General features: G+C 49.8%; 2 protein-coding genes across 2 annotated transcripts; one reads left to right on the forward strand and one right to left on the reverse strand.

Annotated features, from left to right (window-relative positions):
• Positions 1-377: 377 nt before the first annotated feature.
• LOC123424293 (glucose and ribitol dehydrogenase homolog) lies at positions 378-1,881 on the reverse strand. Its single transcript, XM_045107949.1, has 3 exons — positions 1,598-1,881; positions 760-1,501; positions 378-651 (listed from the first exon to the last, which is right to left on the reverse strand). The coding sequence occupies exons 1-3, from the start codon at positions 1,874-1,876 to the stop codon at positions 629-631; spliced, it is 1,044 nt and encodes a 347-aa protein (XP_044963884.1). The 5' UTR covers positions 1,877-1,881; the 3' UTR covers positions 378-628.
• A 371-nt stretch (positions 1,882-2,252) lies between these two features.
• On the forward strand, positions 2,253-14,574 carry LOC123424309 (putative F-box/FBD/LRR-repeat protein At5g56810). Its single transcript, XM_045107950.1, has 3 exons — positions 2,253-3,465; positions 4,258-4,440; positions 13,901-14,574. The coding sequence occupies exons 1-3, from the start codon at positions 2,377-2,379 to the stop codon at positions 14,183-14,185; spliced, it is 1,557 nt and encodes a 518-aa protein (XP_044963885.1). The 5' UTR covers positions 2,253-2,376; the 3' UTR covers positions 14,186-14,574.

Genomic DNA, 14,574 nt, shown 5'->3' on the forward strand with positions numbered 1-14,574 from the left:
ATACAAGCATGGACGATATATTTTTCCTTATTTTTTTCACTGGGTTTCAGAAGGGCATATTATATATTTCTTACTTTTTCCACAGGGTTTTTAAAGGAGATGATTCCAAAGTATGATTTGCAAGAACAATCAAGGATTAGGGGAGTGTTAGGATTTAATTACTTTGTAATTAGAGATAATCCTTGTTGTAAGGAAGCGCACAGTGCGGAAGCCTCTCCAGGAAACCGTCACGTCGTTTGTTCGGGAACATCTCCTGGCAACCGCTCTTTCTAGGGACTCCCATCCCTGGCACCTGTTCCCCTTTATAAATAAATTTGTTGGTCATCAATAGAATAGTGAGTTCGATTAAATTGTTCTTTCACATGCTCGTCTCTGTATTTAGGTATAGAGGGAGTATGACCATAGTTCAACTTGCAATGCATGCACGTTACATTATTTTATTTAACGTTTGACGCTTGCCCTCGTGGCTCCAGCGCCAAAAGTCCCTACCGAACACACAACGGTACTACTGCCACACAAAACACTACCAGCTGACTCCGAGACTAACACGCCACACTTGCTCGTACTACAGACTCGCACACCACGGGCACACTTCACCCTGTTCTTCCCGAGCTTCTCCAACCTCGATCTAGCTATTGACGATGGTACCACCTGCAACCCGTTAACACGCAAAAAACAATTGATTAACATTGATCCTAGCTGCAATGAATTTCATGGCCAAGATGGGAAGAACCAACGACGTGCTGGTGAAGGGTTTACCGTTGGGGTGGAGGATCTGGCCGGAGATGTAGGAGGAGTCCTGCTCGCTGGCAAGGAAGACGAAGCTGGGCGCGACCTCGCTGGGCTGCCCGGCGCGCTTCATGGGCACCTCGGACCCGAACTGCTTCACCTTCTCCTCCGGGAAGGAGGCCGGGATGAGGGGCGTCCAGATGGGCCCCGGCGCCACGCCGTTGACGCGGATCCCCTTCTCCGCCAGCTGCATCGACAGCGCGCGGGTGAAGGCCACGATGGCGCCCTTGGTGGCCGTGTAGTCCAGCAGCGTCGCGTTGCCCTTGTACGCGTTCACGGAGGTGGTGTTGATGATGCTGGACCCGGGCCCCATGTGCTTCACGGCGAACTTGGTCATGAGGAAGTAGGAGAAGATGTTGGTGCGGAACACGCGCTCCAGGTCCTGCTCGGTGATCTCGGTGATGCAGGGGCGGACGTACTGCTCGGCCGCGTTGTTCACGAGGATGTCCACGCGGCCGCCGTGCGCGTTGGCCACCTCCTCCACCACCCTGCGGCAGTTCTCCTCGTACCCGAGGTCGCCCGAGAGCGCCTTGGGCTCGCCGGCGCCGGTGCGGGACTTGATGTCGCGGAGCGCCTGCAGGGTCTCCTCCGCGTCCTTGTCCTCGTGCCCCTTCACGTACGTGAAGTTCACCGTCGCGCCCTCCAGCGCGAGGCACAGGCACACCGCGCGCCCGATGCCCGAGTCGCCGCCGGTCACCAGCGCCACCTTGCCCTGCACGCGCACCCAACATCAACACGCATATCAATCAAACCGCAGCTGAACGCACGGAAGGCCATCGACAAGCAGTGGTAAATAAAACCGATTTACCTGGAGCTTGTTGGCCGACTTGTAGTTCTTGATGATGGCCTCGGGGCGGGGGTCCATGGCGTGCTCCTTGCCGGGCTGGCAGTCCTGCTGCTGCGGCGGGAACTTCTGCGACGCCATTGCTCTGGTCCCCCGGCGAGCGGGCGGTGCTCTTGGCGACGACGCGGCGAACGAAGCTAGCGCTCTGGTGGTGGGGAGGGGACGCAGCTGATTCGGTCGGAGACGGTGAAGAAGAAGGAGAAACGGCTGGGCTCTGGTGGGTGTTGCGAGGAGTGCGCTCATGGCACGGTGGAAGGCACTGGGTGGCAAGGGGCCGATATAAAGGTGCAACGAAGCAGCGCGGGCATGGCGCGTGGCGACGGACGTGGCACGAGTCTCGCAGCTGTCGCCGCCACGTGGTGACACCGCTCGTGTCCGAGTGACCGAGTGTAATCCGAGCTGCACCGCACGCCGCTTAGCGTGAAGCTGCTGCTACATGTTTCTGGGCGATGAGACAGTCGATCGATCGCCATTGTTGATCCTGTGGTCCGGCCGACCTGATGGTAAACGGGCCTAGAAGCCCACTAGAGCCCACAATCATAACACTTGTGGGCCGCCCATTTCTCTTACCTAGCCCGCAAGCACAACGCCACAAACTTCCTCTCTCTCGCTCTCTCGCCAAAAGGGAAACGGCGGCGACTCCTCACTCCTTGGAATCAGATTTCCCACTCCCCATCGGCCGCCATGGCGATGGCGTTGGCAACCCCACCCCGCTTCCAGATCTCCAACTAGATCGTTTCGCCATGGAGCACCGCGACGGGGAGATCGCCGCCAAGCGACCACCCAAGCGTTCCGACGGCGGCGACGGCCGCAGCGAGGACCGCCTCAGCGCGGTTCCCGACGACCTCCTTATCAACATCCTTCTCCTGGTCCGCGACGCCGCCGCCGCCGCGCGGACCAGCGTCCTCTCCCGCCGCTGGCGCCGCCTCTGGACGCTGCTCCCGGAGCTCCACTTTCTCCCCCACAATGATCCCCACCGCATACGCCTCGCCCTCGCCGCCCATGAGGCGCCGGCCCTACGCTTCCTCGACGTCGCCGTCATTGACGGCACCCCGGAGTCCATGGTGTCCTGGCTTCAAATTGCCGCGCGCCGCCTCTCCGGCCATCTGGTTCTCATCAACACCGAGCAGAACACCTCGTTGGACGAGCCTGGCGAAGGAGGCGCATTCGAGCTGCCCTGCTTCGAGAACGCCATGTCAATCAGCCTCGAACTAGGCCATCTCGGGCTCGGCCTCGCCGTGCCGTCTTCGGGTGTATTCGCCCGGCTCACCAATCTCTTCCTGAATCGCGTCCGGCTACATGGTCCGTCAATGCTCGGTGACGCTGTCTCCTGGCCACGGTGCCCATCCCTGCGGAGACTCATCGTTCATAATTCCTGGGGTGTGCGCAACTTCGCAATCCACTCCGATTCTCTCCTTGAAATAGACCTGAGGGATCTTCGGTCAGATAATCCCCTTGGTCTGGGCAGCTTCACCATTCGTTCAGACTCTCTACTGCGAACGAGGCTGATGAGTCTGCGTGGCTTGGAGCAGCTCACTGTTATGGCGTCGGCACTCCAATTTCTAAGTGTGAGCTCCTGCATTTCGTATAGTTCGAGAGGTAATCAACCGTCTGCAAACATCTTGGCCCCTCAGCTGACATGCCTCCTGTGGATGGATTATTATCATCCAAGCTACACCCAGCTTAAAATGGAAAATCTAGAACGGCTGAGCACCAACCTTTTTTTTGTATATGGACAAGAGTCGCACAAGATGTACAATAGTAATTGTACAAGGCTTCTACGGCGCTTTGAGGTTATCTGGATTCTCAAATTAACACTTTTCTATCTGCCGGTGAGTTCACTTACACAATACTAGTAAACTGCAACTTTCCTAGTAGTGTGGTGCCGTGGTCATGGAATGGACCTTCCTGGTTCATTCCCGGATGCTAATGACAAGCACACATGTAGTCCTATAATTGTAAATTGCACAAGCACACATGTAGTCATATACTTGTAAATTGGACAAAAACTCTCGTAGTACTTGATGTAAATTGGACAAGAACTCATGTAGTCTTGGCCTCATTGTTGAACTGAGATCTTGGCGTTCACTCGGATGAAACGTTCCCTGCCTCATGCCATGGCTCACATTCGCCTATCCTGCTCCTTAACGGAGAGTTGCTGTATTGTGTGGTACAGTTTAGAGATATCGGGAAGACAAAGAGTAACAGTATGCTGAGATAGGTGTGGACACGTGGCATATTCTAAGGTGGGTCTAATTTCATGATAGAAAAGACCAGGTCTCATAGGATCATTTTCCGTCCTTTATCCTTCCTAGCAGCTTCATTCCCATGAGATAGTGTTATTTTTATTGCCTTTGATCAGTTAGCGTTGAGATTACAAACTACTGCTGCTGCACTAGTATATTGGTAATTTAAGATGGCACATGAGGTCGGTCTTGCTAGCGTAAAAAAACGACCTCCACCACTGCACTAATATATTTGTTATTCATATGATGGCTCATCACCTCAGACTTGCTAGCATAAAAGAACCATTTGTTGTCTGTTATTGAATTTCTAAACAAGGTGCTTGTGTCCTTTCCATTTATATATGTCATTTTATGCGACTTCCCATGGCTCCACTGCAGGAAGTTACTAACCATGAGTACTTGATGGAGGGCATTACAAAACACCCAAACATTGCATTCATGGCCCTGGAAATAGTGGCAAATGGACATTCCTTTGGAGCCAGTTCATTCCATGTCCTCAGCATGTGTGTTGGTGTCAGAAAGTTGTCTCTTAAACTTCTTGACACACATGGCTATCCGGTGGTAATATTATCCTTACTTTGTTTATCTAATAATATCTTAGTACACATATTTATTTCTTGGCACGCCTAAGCTTTAACTGCTAGTTGCCCTACTCTATGTGTTGATTTGATACCGGTGCTTTGCTCCAAATTATGTGACAAATATATGGCATATGTATCTCCCAAAGAAAATGCATATTACTCAAGGTGTTGGTAACATCATAGGTTTCCCATTTTGGGGGCCCTGTTAGACCCCATTTCCAGCTCCCCAAAAACTGTTTAGGGATCCCATTTAGGGGCCCTGCTGGAGATGCTCTTACAGGGAGGAGATGGTGATGTTGCAAGATGGGGAGGTCGCCAGCAGTGGCGTACCCTGAGCAGAAATGAGCCAGTGCCCAAATATAAGCCATACATGTTTCTCACTTAGAATTGGGGTGTTGCAAAGTTATACATAGAATATTAAGAAAAATAAAATTTGGCATGGTGTACTGTGCACCATGATACGCCCTCCCTGACCACTAGGGACGGAGGTGGGCGAGGTGGTATAGGAAAGGTAAAGGGGTCAATAGCTCATGTGCGACGTTTTTCCTGCGAATTGGCTGCAAAGCGACATCGTTCGCAAGAACAGCTCTGCTGCGACATCTCTCTGCGCACAAATAGCCCAGACACGACATGGCCCTTAAGCACAATCTCTGTCAGGATTAGGTGGAGCCGGGCGGGACCCACAGCTTATCCACGTCGGCGTGGGACCCAGATGGAGGCGACTACGGTTAAATAGTTTTCCCCTGTGCGCGCATCCTCCCTCTTCTTCTTCGGCGATGAAGCACGACAACCCTGGCGAGCTTCGATTCAGACAAGCATATTTACAATCATTCAACCGAAATCGACCGAATTCAAACAACATAGATAGATTTTAGCAAACATAGCAGATAATTTGGTTCGATTACACACGGAGTAGTACCGGTAGTTCTAATGGCGGGCTCGTCGGAGCAAAAGCCACACGGAGTACTTCGATTACATAACTCTACACGGGTATCCCGCAGCTCCTACCCCTAGTTAGATCTCCAAAATTGGGCTGACCTGAGCCCCAGAGGTGCTCAGTCGGAGTCGGAGGCGGTCCACCCCCTGTCGGCGCGAGATTTCTTGATGGCTTGGTGGAAGCGGAACTCGTTGAGCTCGTCTTCCATCTGCCGACGCGCGACGAGCTGCCGCGGCTCGTCCTTGGTGCGCTCCATAATCTCGACGATGACGCCGTCGAGGTCGCCGTCGTCGACGTAGTCTTCGGGCAGAAAGCCGAGGCGCCCGGGGCGTGATACCAAGCCATGCTCCTTCCCCTCCCTCTTCGGAGGCGGCAACGGTGCGCGTGCAATGGCGGAGCTCCCCGCGCCACCCGCGCCAGATGAGCCACCAGGCGGTCATATTCCTCCACCTCGCGCCGATCGAACGCACGCAGCGGTGCGAGCCCCTAGTTCGTGTACTTGCGCGCGCCGCGCTTCCGAGCAGCGTCGGAAGCAACCCGCGCCGCCCGTTCCGGGTAAGAGTCGGGCGCCGGCCGCTTCGCACCATTCCGATCCTTGTCGGAGCGGTTTCTGTCGCTTGAATGGCCGCCGCGCAAGCTGGAAGATCCGGGCCTCATGATCGTCGTACGGCGACGCTTGGTCTGCGGCGGCGGGGCTGGATTGTGTGGTTTTGGTGGTCGCCGGGGGCGAGAGTGACGCAGATCTGGATGTGTAAATAGCTAGGGTACGACACATTTGACCGTATAACTAGAGGATTTAACTAGTGAGACTGACATCCCTGGCCCACGGGTTAGATTGACCGGTCAGCCCCCCACGTGAGCATGAATAAACCTTTTCTATTTACTGAATAATCCAGAAAATGCTATAAACTTGTAAATTCAATATCTTTTGTAATGCAATTCATTTATATGGAATTGTCTAACACATCTAAATGTAATTGTCAACACATCAGTACCCTATACATCATGTTACACACCCAAAACCACTTGTCAAATTCATTTTCATGTTTGAAACTTGTTTAAATGTTGGTAAAACTTAGGTTTGACCCAGTTTGAAATGAGCATAAAAATTCAAAAAAAAAATCAAAAAATTGGAAAACCAATGCACATGTTCTTACTTTGTAATATACTAACAGCTCAAATTGATTTGGCTGTTTTAGACATGGTGGACAAAAAAGCTTGCTTAGAAATGGGTTGTTTACCTTACCTTTGGAGCTAATTTGAAACTCATGTGTGAAGACAAGTGGTTTTGGGTGTTGAACTTGAAACTTTCAAAAACCTCATAAAAGCTTCATTTTGGAGTGACTAAGAAGGATCTAGGCTTGGTTTTTCATTTTCATGTTTGAAACTTGTTTAAATGTTGGTCAAACTTAGGTTTGACCAAATTTGAAATGAGCATAAAAAATTGAAAAAAAAATCAAAAAAATGAAAAACCAGTGCACATGTTCTTACTTTGTCATATACTAACAACTCAAATTGATTTGGCTGTTTTAGACATGGTGGAAAAAAACTTGCTTAGAAATGGGTTGTTTGAAAACCCTACAACCTCGTTCTTGATAGTCAATTTTGTGAAGGTTTTTCATGAAAAACTTCATAGTCCAGGTTTCTTATTTTTCTATCGAGTTAGTCACATAGAACGATGATTGGCACAAGTTTTCTATTTTTTTGATTTTTTTTGAATTAGTTATGCTCAACCCTAATCCTTGAAAACCCTACAACCTCGTTGGTGATAGCCAAGTTTGTGAAGGTTTTTTCATGAAAAACTCCATAGTCCAAGTTTCTTATTTTTCCTATCGAGTTAGTCACATAGAACGATGATTGGCACAAGTTTTCTATTTTTTTGAATTAGTTATGCTCAACCCTAACCCTTGAAAGCCTCTCAAAACCCCTCAAACCCCCATCAAAACCCCGCACTTGTCCGGACCATTGGATCACCGTGAATGGACGGTCTGGATCAGGCAGTAGGGCTACGTCAGCGATCCGCGAGCTGCGCTTTCATTGGCTGGTCTTTTTAGCACCTTTTTTTTTGGCAGCGTTCTGAAGCAACGGTCCGTGCAAATTGAGTAGGCCTGCCAGACGTTTTTGGGCTTAATTAAATTCGGCCCACCTGTTGGACCTTCTCTTTCTTTCTCGCAAAAACGAGGAGCCCGGCCGGCCCAGCTCCGCCGAAACGTTACACTCCTTCCCCTCGATTAACTGAAGAACACTTTGTTAACTGAAGAATTGATGCACTTTGTGAATTCAATTCCTGCATTTTATTCATCAGGGGAAGCAAATAATCAATGGACTAAATAGAACTGTAACTGAGAATATCATTACAAGAATTCAGGCAAGTTTGGCTTCACACAAATTCAAATTGAGCTAACAAATGATCCATGACTAACTAAAACTACTAGCTTGACACACTAACTGAAACTCTAACAAGTTCTAGCGATTGATGTGTTAAGCTTCATGCACTAGCCAACGCAACCAAAAGTCCGAACTGATGGAAAGGGTTGTACAATCCACATATACTGTAACACCCTCTCTCACGTGTGACGGGGATGACAAGTCAACACGTGCAACCGGAAGAGAGCGACTACGCGTGAAACTCACGTATGGCTCAAGATGCCTCTACGTGGACACAAAGGGAGGCTACTAGCAATTTTTTAGTAAATAGTGAAAACCAGGACTTAAACTCTCATACCATGTTAGGAAAGCAACTTATCTTTATTGAAGGCCCAAGGGGCATATATATATTACACATGACTTGAGGTGCAAGGAAAGTAAACATAGATTAATAAGGACTCCTAGACTAATACTAATACTTCCGAACACCCCCCTCAAATGCAAAGCGTATGCAATAGCATTGCATTTGAAGAAGTGTAATACTAAAAAAATGATAATCCAAATCCGCGTCTTGAGAGTGTCGTCGTAGCATGAAGAGTCTTCAAAACTTGTTGAGTCGCCGAAGGAGATAATGAAGAGATGGCACATCAGAGGTAGACACCGCATCACTTGAAGATACAAGATAAGTATCAAGAGAAGATGGGTTGTCAAAAGAAGATGGCACATCAGAGGAAGACACCAAAGAGATGGCACATCAGAGGAATAAAGCATTGTGCAGAAAATCATAGTCCACGACAACCGTCGGCGAAAGAAGCTCGGCGGATAAGGCACGATGGACGTAGATCGACAATGCAAAAGAAATCCAGAAAATCCTATAGAAAACAACAAGGGCAAATAGGCCACAAAAGTTGCACAGAAAGGATCAGGACCAAAGAAAAGGCCGACGGACTAAGGTATGGTGGACTCGCATGGCATGAGAAAACACAAAATATCAACGGATTTGGTGGACGCAGCGGAAAACAAAGAAAACTAGAAAACACACACTAGATTAGGGATGATGGCAGCGGAAGAGAAAAAAATAATATCATGGCGGCGAAGGCCAATTCCAACCAGAGTGTGCGTGAGACGGTCCTGACTGTGTAGAAGGTGGTTGCTCAGTGCGGGAAGCCTCAGTCATAAAACCAGCAGTACCTGTCGAGGAAGAACCTGAAGCAGCAAGCAGACGCTTTAAGTCTCAGAATATCCTGCTCAGTCAACGCGATGGCTGAAGCTGTCGAGGTAGATGACGAAGTCTCTGTAGATGATGATTGCGCCTGGCGCAAGTGTCTCTTCTTCGTGTAGCAGTGGGACTCAATATGACCATCATTGTTGCAGTAGCCACAATGTGGACGGGGGCGACCTGAGCCTCCAGAAGGAGTGGGCAAGAGCGACGGAGCACTCGAGTGAGAAGGGGTTGGTGCAACAGGTGGCGTAGAAGTAGCCCGAGCAGCGAGCACCGAGAGAACCTCCAGCAAACCAGCACCACGTAAGCGAGTCTCCTCAGCACGAATCGCAGAAAGCGCCTCCATGAGAGAAATACGGCCACAAGCAAACAACTGAGCACTCGGGGCTCAAACTCCTTACGGAGCCGAGACAGGAACTCGTAGACGTGATGAAACTCCAAGTTGGCCTGGACAGCCTGGCAACAGGGGCAAGTACGACAACCAGCAATGCGGAGAGAATCGAGCTGGCGCCAGATAGCAGAACTTTGTGCATAGAAGTCATCAACAGTAGAGTCACCCTGCTGAAGAGCATGCTCCTGACGGACCGCGGGGAGGTATAAGGCATCATCAGAGGGCTCATAGCGCTGACGAAGGCGAGTCCACATCTCAAAGGCAGTAGGAAGGTGAGAACAGCTGCAGCACGAGCATCATCATCAAGCCATTGGGTGTAAGCGGACAGAGCACCGTGATACACCTGAAGAGCCTCCTCATAAGCCAAGACCTTCTCATCATAAGCACTCACAACGGCCTCATCAACAAGCTTAGCCGCATCCTTTGCGGCCCGAGGAGCATCCGCAGGAAGAGCCGGTGGGGTCGGCGGAGTAGGAGCCATGGGAGGAACCGGACATGGCGGACAACAAACCTCGCCAGAAAGAAAACCCCATAGACGGATGCCACGCATGTGAATACGCATGAAACCAATGAACTCGGTGTAGTTAGTGCCATCAAAGATCACCGGACAACGAGGAACAACAACGTAGCCGAATGCATCAGACATTTTTTTTAGGAATCAGAGATCAGAGAAAACCAGATCCGATCGGGAGTGCAAAACAACACGCCCTGGAGTACGGCGAGGTGCAGAGCGCCTCGTTCTGGCGAGATTGGGGCGGGGCAACCAGCAGTTGAAGCTGCTAGAGGCAGATCCAATCGGGGCTGGCGGCGGCCGGTGGAGGCGGCGGCTGGCGGGGGCCGGTGGATCAGCGGCTGGCTACACAGGATCGGCGACGCGATCCACAGCAGCAGCCGCCACCGACTTCGAGCTTCCCGTGAGCGTGATGGAGCCGCCTCGATCTGGAGGTTTGGAGCGATGCGGTGACCTTGAAGCGGAACCGGGCGCTTCAGGTGCCGTGAAATCGATCTGGAGCGACGCGGCTGGTGCACCTCCATGAGCGGGGCGGTAGACCAAAGCTGGCGAGCTGGAGACGCGGCTGCAGCACGAGCACAACGCGGGAGGAAGCGTCGGCGAGAGAGGCTGCAGCAAGAGCGTCGGGAAGGAGGAAAAAGCACGAGTTGCGCGTGCGAAAAAAAAACCTAGAGCTCTAATACCATGTTAAGCTTCATGCACTAGTCAACGCAACCAAAAGTCTGAACTGATGGAAACGGTTGTGCAATCCACATATACTGTAACATGATGAACATCACGTAAAAGAAACCCGGGCCACTCAAGAAACCCATAGCAATGACACAACAATAAAATGCTCCAGCCATCATACTTGCTTGCTGCTTCAAATCGATCAGCTGCTTTAGTTGCTTGCCCATTTTCTTCCACCACATTCTTCACGGCCTTTTCTTCCATGCTCTGTAGGTCTTGTGGTTCAATCTCTGCAAAATCAATCTCCCACTTCACAATTGTATCTCTCTTTATGTCCCACATGCTACCATCACCTAGCTTCGCCTTAGAAGGAAGAAATTCCACAGTGAATTCGAACGTCCGAGCACCACCACGCCTGTTTGTCAATGGCGGGGCAGTGTGAGGTGAGCTAGCGGAAGCATACGAGGCACAAATCACATAGGTTGGAAAGGATGTTGTTGTCTCTGGCGGCTCCATCGCGGTCAGCCCCCCCTCCTCCCCCCACCCAACTCTGGATCAAATTGACCAAAAACAGAGGGAAACAGAGGCGATGCGGTGAGATCTAACTCTGACACGGAGGAGAACGTGACAGGGTTCCGGATTCACTCACCACAACCGCCGCCGTCGCCGAGACCGAAAGCTTTGCCGTCGCTGTCACCCAGAACAAAAGCTCTGCCGCCGCCGCCGGCTCACCGCCGGGAACGAAGAGGAGGGAGCAACACAGGTTTAGATAGGGGTACCCGTTCGGACAGGCACGGGGACACGTTTCACCTAATGCACTGACTAGTGGGGCCCGTAACTAGATGCATCGCCAAGTAGGGCCCACGCTTACGTGGATAAGTTGTGGGTCCAGCCCCTAACAGCTAATGAGGGCATCAGTTCAGATTAAGGGCCATGTCGTGTCTGGGCTATTTCCTCGCTCAAAAGTGTCGCACCAAGGCAATTCGGACGAAAGACGTCTCACTCCTTCCAATTCACCTCAAAGGTGTCGCACAGGAGCTATTGACCCAAAGGTGAAGAGGTAGCTGCTTCCGGGGAGGAACTGTCGGAATTGGAGGGGATTGCAGCAGCTCTTGGTTGACATATAAGGCAATGATGTGAATGTGACTAGAGTCATTGCATGTCAGCCTCAATCTTGATAAAATAGTTAGATTTAGGGGACCTGGATCTTAGGGACATGGTGCCAGGCAAGGATAGAATCGCGCACGTTGGTTATTGCTTTGTGATTCGGGTTTATTATAGTGATTATCTCAACAGCACTCAAATATGCACTCGTAATATCCCGATATGGAAGCTAAATACGCCATACGTGTGTCAGATATCATTATGGCAGAGTGATATGGCCCAGTTATGTGTGTGGGTAGGTTGCATATGATCACCAGCTGTAGACATGATCCTGTGCTATCACAGTCTCGGCGCCATAGCCCCTTAGTCAACCTCGTGCTGCCTCTGTCCGGAGAAAGAGTGCCATGGAGTACGTTTGCCTATGGCAGAAAAGTTAGCAATTCAAATCGTTCTTTTAAGTTTATTTCTCTAGCACATTAGTATCCCTTGAGTAGCTCCATGTATCTTGCTTTGATCCAGTCCCGAAGGAATCGCTGGTCGGAACAGAAGCTCCTTGGAGCTGCTGGTTCAACTGGGCACTAGGTTGTCACACGGATTTTGTTTTCTCCGGTCTGGTTGTAGAAAGGCCGTGAGATATGGAGGAGAGGATGCAAGGGGGTGAGTTGCACAGGCAGTGGATCATTGGATGGCTGGGTGAGCACTTCTGTGAGAACAGGTCTCACGGGATGGGCACCTTGGGGCTCTTGTTGATTTTAATGACCTGTGCGCGTGTGAGCTGGTGCTAATAACCTGCTTTTTTTCTAAATGAACGAGTTATGAAGCGTGGTTATTGGGGAGCAGCCGTGGTGTGGTGCATCGGAGCATGCATTGATGTGGTTGGATGCAAGGTGGGATACGCGTAATTTGTCGTCCTCGTGATTCATCAGCAACATGACAGTTGCCCACCAGCACTTATGTTCTAAAAATGGAAACTGACTCAATTAAGTGCAACGTGATTGCCCACAGCTGATGATTAATAAGTACTCCTAGGTAGTTGCACGATTATATGGTCTAACACGACCTTCTAGGGATTTATGAACTGTTTCTGCTTGGTCGCAGCCAAGGCAGATTTTCCGTGTGTGTGTGTGTGTGGGGGGGGGGGGGGGGGCTACGTTGGTAAATGATCAAGGTAGTAAAACTTTGAAAGACAAGTTACGTATGATGGATTAGGCGCTAATCAACACTGTCGCCAGCTGGTGCGGGATGTCCAGTGAGAAAGGCTCCACATCGTTCTTCAATTCAGGTGGATTGAGAGCATGCAAAGCACGCAGATTGATGATGGAAACTTGGGTGAGGATACTTACATCCTGGCGCTTGCATTTGTAGAAGTGGCCTTCCTGGGTTTTTGACTGTGCCGGAGACGGACGACAGCACATACAACATGTTGCATTCCGGGCACCGGATCAGCGGGAGTGGCGCCACTTCATCCATATCAATGCGATCGAGGGGCTGAGGAGCTTGAGAAGGACATGGGCAAACACATGGAAAAGGGGGATGAATTAACTGTGGCAAACAGAGCGGAGAGAAGTGTGAGGTTTTGTGAGCAGAGAAGGGGAATGAGAGAGAAAATAGACGGAGCGATGAGTGGCTACTGGGTAGAGCTGTTGAGGAGCGCGTCGAACTTAATGTGTGGTTAGCTGGATGTGTGGGCTGAACAGTCAAACGCAATTACTGCATGGATGCTATACGGCTCTTATACTATAATATTTGCGTATGTGTATGCAAATTATACGTGCGTTTTGATATTGGTTCTGCATGAATCGCAGTCACCTGCGGTGAGGATACCATCCTCCCCTGGCATTTATCTCCCAACGAGCATTTTCAGGATTTAGGTACTATGTTTGGCGCATTTGTTTCTAAAGGTTGCATCAGTACCAATGGTCTAAGGTCAATTTAAGATGTCATTTGATACAGCTTATCGATAGGACAATACCTTTCTTTGTTCAAGAAAAAAGGCACAACTGTCTATAAAATTAGAATAATGTTCTTTATTTGACTTTCTATTTGAGTACAACAATCATATACTCTGCGGTTGGTCGACTTCAAACTAATTTCCAGGTGGTATTCTTTTGTAAATTTGTAAAACACACACCTTAAATATTCAGCCGATCTTGGAATTTCCAGCTCCATCATTCTTATTTCATGGCATTCAATTATTTCGGCAGATCTTATTAATTGGGCTGACATGCTCCCATTGCAGGCACAAACTGGGTGCCCATCAGGTTGTGTTTGTGATCAGCCACCAAACTGGAAAACCAAGGAACTCGCGCTGTATTGCCTCCGAGAAGTACGGATCCTCAATTTAAGAGGAACTGAACATGAAGCTGCTCTTATGAAACGGTTATTCCATTGGGCAACAGTGCTAGAAAAGATCACCATATCTTTCCATTGCTCAGTTGCTGAAAGCAAGGCTGAGGAGTTCTGCCAGATGCTTCAAAGCTTCTGTAGGCCAGAAATATTTATCAAGGGGCAACGCTTCGCCTAATCTAGTCGTCGCACAGGTAACCATGGCCTGAACTTGCTGGCAAACTTTATGTGCACCGCAGGGCCTCGCAGAACGCTTTGCCAACTTGTCGCTTGTGTTGGTGCTCGTGCCTGGTGGTCGTTTTATCGTTGGCATCTTGGTATAAATTGCACTGTTTGTGAATTCCATAGTTTGTTTGATCCTTTCGAGATGTTGCAGGATGTATAGGTTGCACTTTATGCATGTGGATGTTGTCTGAACTTCAGTTCTTATTTCCAACAGAGTTTTAATCAGTCTGAGATCTGTGAAAAAACTGGTTCTAGGACGAGCTCCATGGAGCTTGTTTTTTTTTGGTGTGTGTGGCAAAAATCAAACCAATCACATTCTGAAGTTTTAAATTCTAAAACAAA

This window comes from Hordeum vulgare, chromosome 1H (genome assembly GCF_904849725.1).
Source record: "Hordeum vulgare subsp. vulgare chromosome 1H, MorexV3_pseudomolecules_assembly, whole genome shotgun sequence".
In the NCBI taxonomy this organism is placed as follows: domain Eukaryota; kingdom Viridiplantae; phylum Streptophyta; class Magnoliopsida; order Poales; family Poaceae; genus Hordeum; species Hordeum vulgare.

Excerpts from the sequence above, each read along its gene's own strand:
- LOC123424293 (XM_045107949.1), bottom strand. The coding sequence starts at position 1,876 with ATGAGCGCACTCCTCGCAACACCCACCAGAGCCCAGCCGTTTCTCCTT. Across the intron at positions 1,502-1,597 it reads AGTCGGCCAACAAGCTCCAG|GGCAAGGTGGCGCTGGTGAC; the intron begins GTAAATCGGTTT and ends GTGCGCGTGCAG. Across the intron at positions 652-759 it reads CCAGATCCTCCACCCCAACG|GTGGTACCATCGTCAATAGC; the intron begins GTAAACCCTTCA and ends AACGGGTTGCAG.
- LOC123424309 (XM_045107950.1), top strand. The coding sequence starts at position 2,377 with ATGGAGCACCGCGACGGGGAGATCGCCGCCAAGCGACCACCCAAGCGT. Across the intron at positions 3,466-4,257 it reads TAACACTTTTCTATCTGCCG|GAAGTTACTAACCATGAGTA; the intron begins GTGAGTTCACTT and ends GCTCCACTGCAG. Across the intron at positions 4,441-13,900 it reads ACACACATGGCTATCCGGTG|GCACAAACTGGGTGCCCATC; the intron begins GTAATATTATCC and ends CTCCCATTGCAG.